At 41.9% G+C, this 15,573-nt stretch overlaps 1 protein-coding gene and 1 long non-coding RNA gene across 5 annotated transcripts in view; one reads left to right on the top strand and one right to left on the bottom strand.

Annotated features, from left to right (window-relative positions):
* Nucleotides 1–1,326: 1,326 nt before the first annotated feature.
* On the bottom strand, nt 1,327–14,074 carry LOC113615531 (uncharacterized). The gene is made up of 4 exons (XR_003431046.1): nt 13,902–14,074; nt 6,260–6,326; nt 1,593–1,693; nt 1,327–1,372 (listed from the first exon to the last, which is right to left on the bottom strand). It is a non-coding gene; the product is annotated as an uncharacterized LOC113615531 (long non-coding RNA).
* Nucleotides 13,706–15,573, top strand: part of VPS26C (VPS26 endosomal protein sorting factor C) — a 50,643-nt gene continuing 48,775 nt past the window's right edge. For 3 of the 4 annotated variants that reach the window (XM_027097717.1, XM_027097956.1, XM_027097804.1), the window contains exon 1: nt 14,074–14,383. In XM_027097717.1, coding sequence (XP_026953518.1) covers nt 14,327–14,383 — 57 coding nt within the window. In that variant the 5' untranslated portion in view covers nt 14,074–14,326. Of the gene's footprint in view, nt 13,935–14,073; nt 14,384–15,573 lie in introns of those variants that run through there. The other variant, XM_027097879.1, reaches the window with a different exon arrangement.

Genomic DNA, 15,573 nt, shown 5'->3' on the forward strand with positions numbered 1-15,573 from the left:
GTGTCTCTATTGGCCCACTTCTTTCCATCCTACATTATTACTATGACCGTTGTCCAGTTACTAACGTCTCTTGCTAAGATTACTACATATGTCTCCTGAGATGCTTTGTGTGATGTTCCTCCCCTAATGTACTCTGCAGAGATTGCAGTCAGAAGGATCTTTCCAAAATGCAAAGCTGATCAACTCATGTTATAGGTTGCATTGTGTCCCTCCAAAAAAGACATGCTAGAGTCCTAACCCTTAGTACTCAGAAAGTGCCTTTATTTGGAAATAGGGTCTTTACAGAGATAATTAGGTTAAACGAGGTCACTGGAGTGAGCCCTACAATAATTCTTCACATTCTACTGGAATTATTTGTTCAACCATCTCTCTTCCTTTCTAGGCTGTAAACTACATGAAGGGAAGACTATGTCTGTCTTCAGGATTTAGCATAATTCATAACCGGCATCCAGTAAGTAGATGTGAGACAACTCACCAAAGGAAGAGTAATATATGTTCCCCGTAAATTGTATAAGTATCTCTACTTCCATTTTCACCCCAACTTTTATTTTAAAACTTTTAAACATAGAGAGGAACTGAAAAAATTGTACAGTGACCAGGCATTTACCACACAGATTCTAGAATTAGCACTTGGCTAGATCTGCTTTATCACATATCTATCTACCCATCAATCTCTCTCATATGATTATGAATTGTGAATCATAAGGGCCTGCAGGGTGCCTGGCAAACATGCTTGTTCAGTTTAGTAGATAGCTCTAGGACAGCAGACTACCAGTCTTCCTGAAAGTCATATCCTTGGCCCTTTGCACTAGTGCTAGGATCATGTGGATTTATAATTTTAAAACTGGAATTTTAAAAGTGGAGCTCTGCAGAGTTACCTAGCATTTCTTTTATTCCAGATCCTTACCTATTTTCAGTTTTGGTGTGTATTTAGCAGAGAGTATCTAACAAAACATTTTGTTCTCAGTTTAGGATTAGTGTGGAAACTACCCAGGAAAACCAAGAAGAGCTCCATGATGATGGAGAACATAAACCAATGGGGCAAGATATAACAACTGTAAATATATATACACGCAACATAGGAGCACCTCAGTATACAAGGCAAATGCTAACAGCCATAAAAGGGGAAATCGACAGTAAGACAATAATAGTGGGGGACTTTAACACCCCACTTACACCAGTGGACAGATCATTCAGATAGAAAATTAATAAGGAAACACAAGCCTTAAATGACACATTAGACCAGATAGACTTAATTGATATGTATAGGACATTCTATCCGAAAGCAGCCGAATACACTTTCTTCTCAAGTCCACCCGCAACATTCTCCAGGATAGATCACATCTTGGGTCACAAATCAAGCCTAGGTAAACTTAAGAAAATTGAAATCATATCAAGCATCTTTTCTGATCACAATGCTATGAGATTAGAAATCAATTACAGGTAAAAAAAACTGTAAAAAATCATAAACAGTTGGCACCATAACCGAGACAGAGCAGAGGATACCTCATCTGGAGGATGAGCCCCTTGGTAGGCAGCCATTGGCCTGCTCAGTTAGGGTCAGGGAGGGTGAACCAAAAGGTGGAACTTACCTACAGGGCTGTGGTAGCACCTGATATCTCCTTGCCACCTGGCCCGCCTGGAAGTCCAGGAAAACCCAGTAGTCTGTGGAGGAGTCCAGCGCACCACACTCCTGTAGTGGATACAGGAGCTGGAGTGGGGGCCTGGCCACTGCCATATTTAAACCTTGATGAGCTCCATCCCTGACACATCCTTAGGCATTCAAGAGCAATGGCAGGAAATGAAGTAAACTTCAGTGATTTTCCTCACGAAAATCTTTTACAAGACATCATCTTGTTCTATTTTCTTCTTAGTGGGTTCACACTGTAGAATTTTGGATAACTCCAGCACACTAACTCTCAGGGCATGATGGTCCCTTGTTGATACACTGTATGAAGTTTACAGTTGGCGCATCAGCAATATCTCCTTGGTAATCGACATGGTAAACAGACACTCTACTTCAGGTAGGTAAATGGAAAGGAAATAACAAACCAGGAAAGGAGAAGCGTGGCACCAAATGTGAACTTTACACAATTTGAATAATTGGAAGGCTGTGGGAATGAAATTAACGTAGGAGATAAAATATATGGTCTTAACAAGTTTTCCTTTCCTTACAGCTTTTTTAATACCGAAAGTGTTTATGGTGTAGTATTCATCAATTTGCCTATTTGAGAGATATTTTAGATGTCTCCCCCATAAATGGTAAGGCTCCTCTCTAAGGAAGAATATCCAGAAATGAGTAAATTAATCTTGTGCATAACTTAACTCCATCTTGCATTTCAATTACAAAAGCCAACATACCTGTGTGTGGCTCAGGATCATTTAAGTAGGTTTCTGGCTCTTGCAGTTGAAAGAATGCTGACTCTGCCCTTATGAATTCTTTTTTCCGTTTCTCAAATTTAATGGTAACTATTTTTTTTAATTTAATAGAAAATACTTTAAATTTGATGGTAAATATTTTTTTAAATAATGCATGTTTGTGAAAAGAACTAAAAAAGAACAAAAGGTACTCATAGTCCTAATCACCCCAGTACAGACACTGTTAATATTTGGGGGGCATTTCTTTTTCTGCTAGGATTTCTGTGCTTTTTTTTTTTTTTTTTTTTGGCGGGCCGGGCTCTCCCTTTTTTTTTCTCTTCCCTTTTTGGGGCACAAGCGGCGGGCGCCGCAGCCGCACCGGCCATGGCTCACGGGCACAGCCGCTCCGCGGCATGTGGGATCTTCCCGGACCGTGGCACGAACCCGCGTCCCCTGCATCGGCAGGCGGACTCTCAACCACTGCGCCACCAGGGAAGCCCTCTGTGCTTTTTTTGTTTGTCTGTTTAACTTAGAGACTTATGTTGCATGTACTTTTTTGTTTGCCTGTTTTTCACAGCTGTAATCATATTATAGCTGAAACTCTGAATTCTTTTTAAATTTTTATTTTAGCACAACCATTTTCTATGTTAGAATATGATCTGCATAACTGTATGACTTTTGAGGTCAACTTATGCAAATATAATTTATGTAAAATAAGCCACACCCACCGTATATATACACAGTTTGATGAATTTTAACAAATGGATAACCTGTGTAACTAACTCGCACTCAAGATATAGGTTATTTCCTTCATCTTAAGAAGTACCCTCCTGACTGTCTGTAGTCTGTCCCCCAGCCTCCTCACGAGTATCCACTGATCCATTTTATGTCACTATTGGTTAGTTTTGCCTGCTTGGAACTTATATTAATTATGTAGTCTTACGGCTGGCTTCTTCTGCTCAGCATGTCTTGAGATTCATCCATGCTGTTGTATGGATCAGTAGCTTGTTTTTTAGTTGTTGTGGTTGTTTTGTCTTTTTCTTGTAATACTGTGTAGTCTTTTTCTGTTTTTTTTTTTTTTTAATTTTTGGCTGCGTTGGGTGTTTGTTGCTCCACGGGCTTTCTCTAGTTGCAGCTAGCGGGGGCTACTCTTCGTTGCAGTGGGCAGGCTGCTTATTGTGGTGGCTTCTCTTGTTGTGGATCAATGGCCCTAGAGCGCACGGGCTTCAGTAGTTGTGGCACGTGGGCTCAGTAGTTGTGGCTCTCGGGCTCTAGAGTGCAGGCTCAGTAGTTGTGTTGCACGGGCTTAGTTGCTCCGCAGCCTGTGGGACCCTCCCAGGCCAGGGATCGAACCAATGTCCCTTGCATTGGCAGGTGGACTCCTAACGACTGCACCACCAGGGAAGTCCCAATAGCTTGTTTTTTGTATTGATAAGTAGGGATCCATCGTGTGGATATACTGCTCTTTGTTTGTCCGTTCACCACTTGATGAATATTCGGGTTGTTTCCAGTTTTTGTCTATTATCAATAATGCTACTACGAACATGCAAGTACGAGTCTTTGTGTAGACATGTGTTTTCATTTTCTGGGTAAACACCTAGGAGTGATTGTGCTCAGCCATATCATAAGGGTATGTTTAACTTTATAAGGAGCTGCCAAGCTGTTTTACAAAATGGTTGTTTCACTTTTCATTCCCATCAGCAAGTGAGGGTCCCAGTTCCTCCACAGCCTCACCGATACTTGGTATAGTCAAACTCTTTCATTTTAGCCATGCTAGTGCTGTGTAGTATATCTCGGCATACTTTTAATTTGCATTTCCATAATCGTTAATGATGCTGATCATCTTTAAGTGTGTTTATTGGCTATTCATATTTTTTTCTCTTGTGATGTGCCTGCTGAAGTCTCTTGACCATTCATTAATAAGGTTGTTCGTTAGACAATATAAATCCTCCAACTTTGTTCTTCTTTTTCAAAACTATGTTGGCTGTTTTGAGTTCTTTGCGTTATCGTGTAAATTTTTAAATCAGTTTGTCCATTTTTACCAAAAAGGTTACTGAGGTTGCTAAATGGGATTGCACTGAGTGGAAAAATGGTCATCTTAATAATATGGAGTCTTGTACTCAATAAACATGGAATATTTCTCCATCAGTTTAGGTCTTCTTTTATTTCTTTAAGCATAACCATGTTTTTAGTGGCTGATAATTTCTCACTGATTTGAAGGTATAGTTTACCAAACCAAGACTGTTTTGTCAAGTAGGTTTTTTCCAATTTTTCATTACTAATAATTTGCTGTGAATACTGTGATGTTTAAGTTTTTTTTTTCAAATTTAGGATTATATTGTTTAGATAGATTTACAACAGTCAAATTACCGAGTCAAAGAATATTAACATTTAAGAAACTTTGGTATATATTGCCAAATCTTTTTCTACCTTTGTCATACCATTCACATTACTATTATAAATGAATGAAGATGTTTGTTCCACCTCTTATCTGCCAATATTGAGTATTTTTTGCTAAATGAATCTCTGAAATGGAAGATTCTTACTAGCATTTCTTTGGGTTTTTTTTTTTCTTTTAAGTTAAACATTTTTGCGTATGTCTGCTTACTACTTAATTTCCTCTTTTGCAAGTGTTATTCATATCCTGCGTTTTAAAGTTCTTCTTATAGATTTGACAGTCAAAATCTTAAGAATGATCCCCCAATGACCTTCACCCTTGTATAATTTCATCACTTTTGAGTGTGGGTAGAAGCTGTGAATACGATGAAATATCTCTCCCAGGATTATGTTGTTATGTGGCATGGTTAGCCTTAAAAAAGGGAGATTGTGCAGCCAAAAATAAAATAAACATTAAAAAAAACTATATTAAAAAAAAAGTCTATGCCTAACTTGTTTTATCATTTCCTTTTATTATTATTTTTTTTTTTTTGGCTGTACTGCACAGCTTGCAGGATCTTAGTTCCCTGACCAGGGATTGAACCTGGGCCCAGCAGTGAAAGGGCCAAGTCCTAACCACTGGACTGCCAAGGAATTCCCTGTTTTGTCATTTCCTGAACTCTTAACCCAACTAATTTTTGGCAGGAGGAGGGGATAGGAGAGCTTATGGTGAGATAGCAAAATCTAAATGAATTTTTCTTCTAACTATCAAGTCATTTAGTCTAATATCATTTGCCAAATAATCCTCTGTTTTCTACAGATTTGTGATAACTCGTTTATCATATATTAAAATCTTAAATACTAATATATTGGTGTCTGTTCTGAGCTATCCTGTCCAACTGATCTTATGCCAGAATGCTGTGGTTTTAACTCTTATAGCTCTACTTTGTGCTAAGTAGGACTCTTTTCCCTGCAATTAACTTTTTTAAAAGATACATCATTTTTTAGCATTCATTATGTTTTCAGAAGAATTTTAACATAATTTCATTAAATTTCCTCATTAAAAATTATATTGAGGGGAATTAATGAAGACTAAAAATTAATTTTATAAGGATGGGCATTTAAAAGTATTTAGATATTCTATTCAGAAATACTATCCATCTCTCCATTTTTCATAACTCATATATCTTAATTCAGCCTCATAGCTTTATTCATGTAACTCAAGCATATGTTACATTCAAATTACTCCCAAGTATTTTAGATTTTTATTGCTATTTAGGATACAATCCCCATTTTCATTTTATTTTCTAACTGGTTATTGCTGTTAAATAGAAATGTCTATTGATTTTTGTATATGTAGCTGTTTTAAGATTTACAGGCACAACATATAAATGGCCAAAAAAGTAACAATCTTCATTTCTCTATAACTTAACCCAGTTTAGCTCTCCAGCAATCATTTCTGCTAAGGGTGGGGGAAAAAATTCAATCTTACTGTTCAGTTGGAACTCAAGTGATAGTGTCTTACCTTCTCCTTTCACATCCCCATTCTCCTTCTCGGCTGGGATGGGAGAGTCGTGTGGTTCAAAAATGCCCTGTACCACAAAAACAGAAATATAGATCAATGGAACAGGATAGAAAGTCCAGAGATAAACCCCTGCACCTATGGTCACCTAATCTATGACAAAGGAGGCAAGAATATACAATGGAGAAAAGACAGTCTCTTCAATAAGTGGTGCTGGGAAAAATGGACAGCTACATGTAAAAGAATGAAATTAGAACACTCCCTAATGCCATATACAAAAATAAACTCAAAATGGACCTAAATATAAGGCTGGATACTATAAAACTCTTGGAGGAAAACAGGGAGAACACTGTCTGACATAAATCACAGCAAGATCTTTTTTGATCCACCTTCTAGAGTAATGAAAATAAAAACAAAAATAAACAAATGGGACCTGATTAAACTTAAAAGTTTTTGCACAGCAAAGGAAACCATAAACAAAATGAAAAGACAACCCTCAGAATAGGAGAAAATATTTACAAATGAAGCAACTGACACGGGATTAATCTCCAAAATATACAAAGAGCTCATGTAGCTCCATATCAAAAACCACAAACAATCCAATCAAGAAATAGGTGGAATATCTAAACAGACATTTCTCCAAAGAAGATATACAGATGGTCAAAAAGCACATGAAAAGATGCTCAACATCACTAATTATTAGAGAAATGCAAATCAAAACTACAATTAGATATCACCACACACTGGTCAGAATGGCCATCATCAAAAAATCTACAAACAATAAATGCTGGAGAGGGTGTGGAGAAAAGGGAACCCTCTTGCACTGTTGGTGGGAATGTAAATTGATACAGCCACTATGGAGAACAGTATGGAGGTTCCTTAAAAAACTAAAAATAGAACTACCATATGATCCAGCAATCCCATCCTGGTTATATATCCAGAGAAGACCATAATTTAAAAAGATAGATGCACCCCAATGTTCATTGCAGCACTATTTACAATAGCCAGGACATGGAAGCCACCTGAATATCCATCAACAGAGAAATGGATAAAGAAGATGTGGTACATGTATACAATGGAATATTACTCAGCCACAAAAAGAATAAAATAATGCCATTTGCAGCAACATGGATGGACCTAGAGATAGTCATACTGAGTGAAGTAAGTCAGAGAAAGACAAATATCATATGATATCGCTTACATGTGGAATCTAAATAAATGGTACAAATGAACTTATTTACAAAACAGGAATAGAGTCACAGATGTACAAAACAAACTTATGGTTAAGCGGGTAAGGGGAGGAGGGATAAATTGGGAGACTGGACTTGACATGTACACACTACTGTATATAAAATAGATAACTAATAAGGACCTACTATATAGCACAGGGAAATCTACTCATTACTCGTTAATGACCTATATGGGAAAAGAATCTAAAGAAGAGTGGATATATGTATATGTATATCTGATTCACTTTGCTGTACACCTGAAACTAACACAACATTGTAAATCAATTATATTCCAATAAAAAACAAAAAAAGAAAATGCCATGTATCTTGGCCAGTGACCCAGCTGCAGTAATTTGCAGTCCATTTCAGCAAAGGCAACACCACGCTAGAGGGCTTCTAGAGTAAGCTTGAGCTCTCCCCACCCAGCTCACAACGCACTCTTGCTGGATCTGCTCATCCTCTGCTCCTTCACGCTCACTCAGCCTCTCTGAGTTTTCCATCATTTTCTGCAGCCCTGTCCATCCCCAACTCCAAGTGGGCTGTTGACTTCAGAGGACAGATAGCCAGACCTCACCCCAGGATATTTTTGCTCCATTCTCTGTTCACACCCCTTCCTCTAGACCAGACATATTTCATATCTTTGGAAAAGTGCTGTTTATCACACATTTTTTTATTCAAGGTGTAAATTTGATGTAAGGAATTTTGGGGGTCACCTACTAGGAATTACAGGGCATAAAAAATACTTCAGCTAATAGTTAAAAAATATTATCCTACTGCATATATTTACCTTGTCTTCTACTATGGAATTTAAAGATACATACAAAGCAGAGAGATGGTACAATAAAGCCCCACGTTCCCATCACCCAGCTTCAGTAATTATCAACATCTGTTTCAACAATCATCCTGCCAGTCACAACTCCTCCCTTCTTCCTGCTGCTCCCCCTCGTCCTGGAGTTATTTTATAGCAAATCCCTGATTTCATATCATTTTACTCTGGCCAAATTTTCAAACAATTTTTTTGGGGGAGCTGCATTGGGTCTTCGTTGCTGCATCAAACAGTTTTTTTTTTGTTTTTTTTTTTGCGGTATGCGGGCCTCTCACTGTTGTGGCCTCTCCCGTTGTGGAGCACAGGCTCCGGACGTGCAGGCTTAGCGGCCATGGCTCACGGGCCCAGCCGCTCCGCGGCCTGTGGAATCTTCCTGGACCGGGGCATGAACCCGCGTCCCCTGCATTGGCAGGCAGACTCTCAACCACTGCGTCACCAGGGAAGCCCCAAACGGTTTTTTTAATAAATTTTCAAACACTTTTTCTAATAATTTTTCTTCCTTTGGCTGTATCCCATAGGTTTTGATATGAAGCATTCTTACCTTGTTATTTTTTAGCTGGTTATTGTATTTTTATTTACTCCTTGACCTAATGTATTTGGGAAAGTATGTCTTAATCTCCAAGTGGTCAATGTTTTGGTGGTTAAAGTTTCTGTACTATACCTAGTTAATTGAATTTGAGAGTGTCTTTGTGGCCTAGTATACAATCAATGCTTACAAATGCATCATGGACACTCGAAAAAGTGAATTCCCTGTAATTCCATCTTATTTGCTAATTGCTCTTCTTATTTATTTTGTTAAAATCCTCTATGTCTTTGTTTTTTATCTGCTTGATCGCTGATACACTGTGTTGTGTTAAAATCTTTTACTTACTGTACCTATTTATCTTTATATGCCTGAATATTTTTGTTGTATATATTTTGTTACTATATGTTACAGGTTGAATTGTGTCCCCACCAAATTCATATGTTGAAGATCTAACCCCCAGCACCTCAGAATGTGACAGAATTTGGATACAGGGTCTTTACAGAGTTAATGGAGTTACAATGAGGTCATTAGTGTAGGCCCTAATACAATATGACTGGTGTCTCTACAAAAAGGAAGAATTTGGAGACATATACACATACAAGGGAGACGCCCTGTGAAAGTGAAGACACAGAAAAAGAAGACAATGTGAAGGGACGCAGGGAGAAGACAGCGGTCTGCGAGCCAAGGAGAAAGGCCTGGAACTGATTCTTCCCTCATGGCCCTAGGAAGGAGCCGATCCTGCCAACACCTTGTTTTAAGACTTCCAGCCTCCAGAAGCTAACGTGAAAGCACAATTTCCGTTGTTTTAAGCCACCCAATTTGTAGTACTGTATTTTGTTACAGCTGCACTAGTAAACTAATACACTATAAAATTCTGCCATAATTTTAATAGTCTTCACTATCAATTGATAAATGACCCCTAGTCCTTTCTTTAAAATCACCTTTTACTGTAACATTGTACCCCTGCTTGATCTTCACATTTGATTGGCAGTCCTTTGCTCAGTCTTTTAATTAAGGTCCTGTGCCTCTCTGCTATAACCCCAGGCCTTTGTTGTACACACATTTGTGGCACGGTGATTGGTGATTGCATATGTGAGCTCTGGAATCAAAATGGGTGGCTGCCATTTGGTTGCTACATGGTCTTTCAGTGCCTCAGTTTCTCCCTTTTATAAAGTGAGTAAACAGTAATTGTACTTGTATCGTAAGACTTATGAAGATGGAATAAATCAAAACATTTAAAGTGCTTAGAACAGTGCCTGGCCCACAGTAAGTACCTGATAGATATATGAACTGTTATGAATTCTATTAACTTCCCTGTAACGAAGGTATTGTGAGATCACTTTACAGATGAAGAAAACTGAGGCTCAGAGAAGTTAAGTCAGGAAGCTAGCGTGACAGGATTGTTGCAGGAAGCAGGCTCGGGATGGAGATTAATGTTCAGGAAGCATATTGGGGGTGAGCAACAGGAATGGAAGGATAGGGTGAAGAAACAGGACTGGGTTGGGCAGAGGGAAAAGTTGAACTGTCACGCAGTTACAACAAAGGCTCCCCATCCAATGGGAGCTAAGTGGCTTAAAATATGTCACAAATTTTTTGATGCCCCCTTCTAAAGGTAGAGCCAAATTCCCCTTCCTTCAAGTATGGGTTGGATTTAGTGACTCTCTTCTAATGAACAGAAGAAAAGTGAATGTGAGAAGTCAGGCCATACAAGGCACTGTAGCTCCCTGTTTGCTCTCCCTGTGGGATTGCCTGTTCTGGGAGAAGCTAGCTGCCATGCTGTGAGGACTCTCAAGCAGCCTGTGGACTGTCATACAGAGCGAAGTAAGTCAGAAAGAGAAAAACAAATATTGTATATTAACGCATATATGTGGAATCTAGAAAATGGTATAGATGATCTTATTTGCAAAACAGAAGTAGAGATACAGACATAGAGAACACATCTATGGACACCAAGGGGGGAAGAGCGGGGAGGTGGGGTGAATTGGGAGATTGGGATTGACATATATACACTATTGATACTATGTATAAAATAGATAACTAATGAGAGCCTGCTGTATAGCACAGGGAACTCTACTCAGTGCTCTGTGGTGACCTAAATGGGAAGGAAATCCAAAAAAGAGGGGATATATGTATATGTACAGCTGATTTACTGTGCTGTACAGTAGAAACTAACACAACATTATAAAGCAACTATACTCCAATAAAAATTAATTTAAAAAAAAAGCAGCCTTTGGAGAGTCCCACATGATGAGGAACTGAGGCCTCCAGCCAACAGTCACGGGAGGGAGCCATCTTGGATCTCCCAGCCTTAGTCAAGGCTTTGGATGACTGTGGCCCTAACATCTTGACTGCAACTACCTGAGACCTTGAGCCAGAACGACTCAGTGAAGCTGCTCCTAAGTTCTTACCCACTTTCTTAACTGTTGGGGTAACTTGTTATGCACAGTAGATACTAATATAGGGAGCTTTGGAGTTGGAACTGTCCCAAACTGTGGTGAGGGAAAGAGGTCTTCATATCCTAAACTGACTAGTCGTTAGATATGGGCTGTCCCCACCCCCTCTCCCCTCCCCCACCTCCCCAAGGGACCATGACTTTGGGCAAAGCAGTTTTCTTCAGCTGAGGGCAAGTTTTGAAGAGTGACGTAACTGAGAACTGTTGAGAGCTATACTCTGAGTAGATCAGGGAACATGTCCTTCAGTCCTGAAAGGTCTGAACAGAGAATCACAGCATCCACTAAAAGATGTTTAGTGGGGCCTCTCCTCTTGTCCCAGAACGAGCACTAAGCTCACGGCTGAAAACAACATAGTACCCCATCTTCTAACAAAAGATGCCACAATCGGAGACAGGCACTTTCCCCACAGATTAATAAAAGCTGCAGATCTAGCCCTGCTTCCACGGAATACTTTCTCTATCCTCTCCTTCTCAGTCTATATCAGAAGGCAGGCGAAGGAATGAAAGGAGGTAGTTGGCCTTGGGGAGCGTTTCTGGTGGGAAGTGATGTAGTGGGGAGGCTGTACGATAATCTCTCCGCTATCAGTAGGGCCTACTGGAAGGAGAGGCTGATGTTCCATTTCCTACCTGCAAACCTGTCTAGTCAGCATTCTTGCTGATTTACTTCTCTCTGTGTTTCAGGAGGGAGGAAGAGGATGGAAGAGAGATGGCAGAGTGGAGAGCAGAGGCCACGGGCAGCCTCCAGTCTGGCCCTTTTGTGTGGCAAAGGCGCGTGTTTCTCAAGAGTCGGGTGGACTCTGTGGAAGATAAATCGTCTCCAGCTTTCTTGCTGGACCCTCACCCACAAGGCTTGGTATACTGCTCGGTGCTGTCAGTGGGGTGATGGAAAAGATCGAGCTGAAGGTAGATCTTCCATGAAAACATATGGAGAGGACAAGGCCCATCAGGTCTTCCCATATGTACCCCATGAAAGGAGTTTCAAACAAGAGCCTGTTATCCAGAGAAGCAGGGATCAACTAAGATAGAACTCTAGCAGTGGCCAGTTAAGAGAAACTTGCCTCAACACAGAAGAAGCCAAGCCTTCAAGAGGATGTTGAGGAAGTGTCTGAGAACCAGAACCATGACTTGTACCTTAGCACCCTAAGAATCTAGGATCCCACTCAAGCCACGAGATCAACACACTAACAGGGTCTGATTTTTAGTAACTGAATTGACCAGAACAGTATCACCTAAGGTGTGGTTAAGGGATAGAAAAGATTCAAAAGAACAGCGATCGGAGAAAAAATGGACTGTTCTTATGTTTGGAAGCCATCACACGGAGAGGGTCCAACAAACTCTTTACACTGATAACTGCCGGAACTAAAGCTCTCTGCAGTGCACCAGCATTCCAGAAAAATTGTGTACAACCTACATAGATGAGTGAAATATAGCACACTTGTCCTCAACGAACAAGAAATATTCTGTTACAAAGTAAGTATAAAGCAGGTTTGCTGAAGCAAGCAAGTCTGGAATGTGGATCCTTTTAAGGTGTTTCTTTTCCTGTTTCCCTGCTTTGTCTACTGAGACTGACATTTTACCATTTGGAAATGATGGGTGAGTCTGGTGGAAAGGGATCCACGTCTTGAATTGCAAATAGACTATACAGTGATTATTAAGTCCCTAATGAATCGTTTTAGAATTGCTGAGTTTGAGTTGTCAGGAAGGTATCTAAGACCGAGACGAAGCCCCGAGGGCACAGAGGAGCTGAAAACTGAATATTGGGAAACACCAATGTATCAACCTTCAAAAGCAATTGTACCTATAGCACCATCACTGTTGTCCTGTAAAGTACCTTACATTCCCAAGAGAGAGGCACTCGTGATACTAATTCAGGATACCGTTTTACGGAAAAATTCTCATGTAATCCTAAAAGTAACGCACTTAAAAAAACAAATAGCAGAATCAAATAATTTTAAATAAACAAAAAGCACTGTATTAAGTCAGCTACCAAAACAATGAAGATTTACCTCTCTGCTTATTAGAAAAGTTCTTGTTTAAAACATTGACAAGGGATTTTATTTCAACCAACGTAGTATGTTGCCTAGCACCGTACCACTGCCCTGTCTGGAGGCAATCCTCCCACAAAGCAACGTACTCCTTGTGTGTAGTCAGCTCTTGCTGGGAAAAAAAAGATTAGGCAGGACCGTTTCTGCTTTTAGGTTTTCATTTCCATGCACTGTCAGGACCCAGGGCCTGCGAGCCGCGCCTCCCCACATTCTACGCACCCCGTTCCAGGCCGCGCGCCGAGGGAGTACCCACAAGCCCCCGCGGCCCTGCGAGGCTGGGCGAGGTCACCCGCGCTCCCCGAGACCTTGGCCCCCGGCTCTGCGGCGGGGGCGGGGGCAGGACGGCCGAGCCGCCCGCCAATCCACGTTTTGCAGGCAGGGAGCGCGGGGCCTCGGAACGGGCAGGGAGAACTGCCTAGCCGAGGACGGACACAAGGCCTCCGTCTTCAGAGCCCCCGAAAGAAAGCGAGGGAGGACGAGAGACGACAAGAGGAAGGGACTGGACGCGAACGCAGCCGCCACTTGTCACCGCCTTAAAGCCAACTCAACAGCGTAACGCCTCTTTACCCCGCACAGCCTGACGGGAGCCTCAGCCTCTAGGTACTGGCTGCGCCCGCAACGCGTCCCTAGCACCGCCCCCCTGCCGTGGGGCACGCCGGGAGAGCCGAGTTTCCCCCTTCCTCTAGTAAACGGGCGAGACGAAGGGTATTTCCGGTGTTAACGACTATCTTTACGGAAGAGGTGGGGTTAATCCTGTCCCGCCCTTCCTGGCCGGCGGGGCGAAGACTGACAGTCTTCGGCAAGCGCTAAGGCCCGCCCCTGCACCGGAAGGAGGAAGGCGGGGGAGTCGAACAGGCGTCGGCGCGGTGTCACGTGTCGCAACTGCTGGTGGAGAGAAGAAAAGGGCGGGACCCCGGGCGGAGGGGTGGGGTGCCCTCCTTTCCCTTGTGTCACGCGCGGCAGGAAGTGGTTCCCGAAACGGAGTATTCGAGATGGGGACCGCCCTGGACATTAAGGTTAAAAGAGCGAACAAGGTTTATCACGCCGGGGTAAGTAGGGGTGGGTGTCCCTGCAGGTTCTGTTGTCTCCCAGGTCCCGCATACTTCTGGGTTTTCCTGGGCTGGGCAAGGCGCACCTCCAGGTAAGTCCCGGTCAGGTGCGGACCAGCCAGGTGCATCCCTGCCAGGTGCGTCTCGCTTGCGCGGCCGGCTGCTCTAAGAGCGGCCCCCGCCGGAGTCGCCGCCGGGGTTGGGGAGGCATGCAGGGCCGAGAGGCTGGCCCCAGGGCTGCAGCGCTAACCGTCGGGCCCTTTGAACATCCAGCTCGGCCTTGGGCCCCCGGGCTTGAGCTGTCGCCAAGAGCACTGAGGGGGGAGGAGCTTGATGACCAAACGCCCCGTTCCTCACTTCTAAGTTGAGTGCAAAGGTCTAAGGACAGAAAGGCAGAAATAAACTTGGAAGCAGAAATACGCACTTTAGGCCGTGCTCAGCTTTAACACCATACAAAAGTTATTCATTTCTCTGGTTTTGTTGTTTTAATAACATACAAAAGAAATAGCATATTAAAATGCAAGTCAGAAAACATCTTAACTATGCCATTAACAAGTTTTGGGCCACTGGCTGCTTAATCTCTTAGGGCGTCAGTTTCCTTATTTGCCAAATGAGGATGCAAAGTTCTTCTACCTCTAAGTCGGGGAATCTCAACCCTTGCTGTACTTCAGAATCCATCACTCAGGGGAATTTAAAAATACGCTAACTGGGGTCTCACACCCAGAGACACCAGTGATTCTGATGTGCAGCCGGGGTTGAAATCACAACCAGCTCTCACACTCGGTGGAATAAAATTGAGAGTAGTGGTTGGTCACGTGAATGCAGGGAGGTCTCAAAAGGGCCGCTAAAACCTTTCGGTGCAAGATATTTGCGGAAACCTAATATTTACAGATTCAATCGGTCATCTCCAGATTATTAATTACAGAGGGGAAAAGTTACCTTTATAGTGGAGGAATCTGCTAGTCACCATCCTAACCAAGACCAACAATGAATACCACCTTTCCATCACTATCACCACTAATGAGATTGACATGTTCTGGCATAACAATAGAGGGTTCTGGCATGAAAAACTGAGAAGGATACAACTCACCTATGTAGCCTTCCTGCCAAAAGTGCTTAACTTCCCTCAGTTCATAAGGAAACAGGCATGTTCATATTGAGAAACATTCTGTACAGTAATTGGCCTGGAT

The sequence above is a fragment of the Aethalodelphis obliquidens genome, unplaced genomic scaffold, assembly GCF_003676395.1.
Source record: "Aethalodelphis obliquidens isolate GAN/ISIS:26980383/991018 unplaced genomic scaffold, ASM367639v1 scaffold1, whole genome shotgun sequence".
Lineage (NCBI taxonomy): Eukaryota > Metazoa > Chordata > Mammalia > Artiodactyla > Delphinidae > Aethalodelphis > Aethalodelphis obliquidens.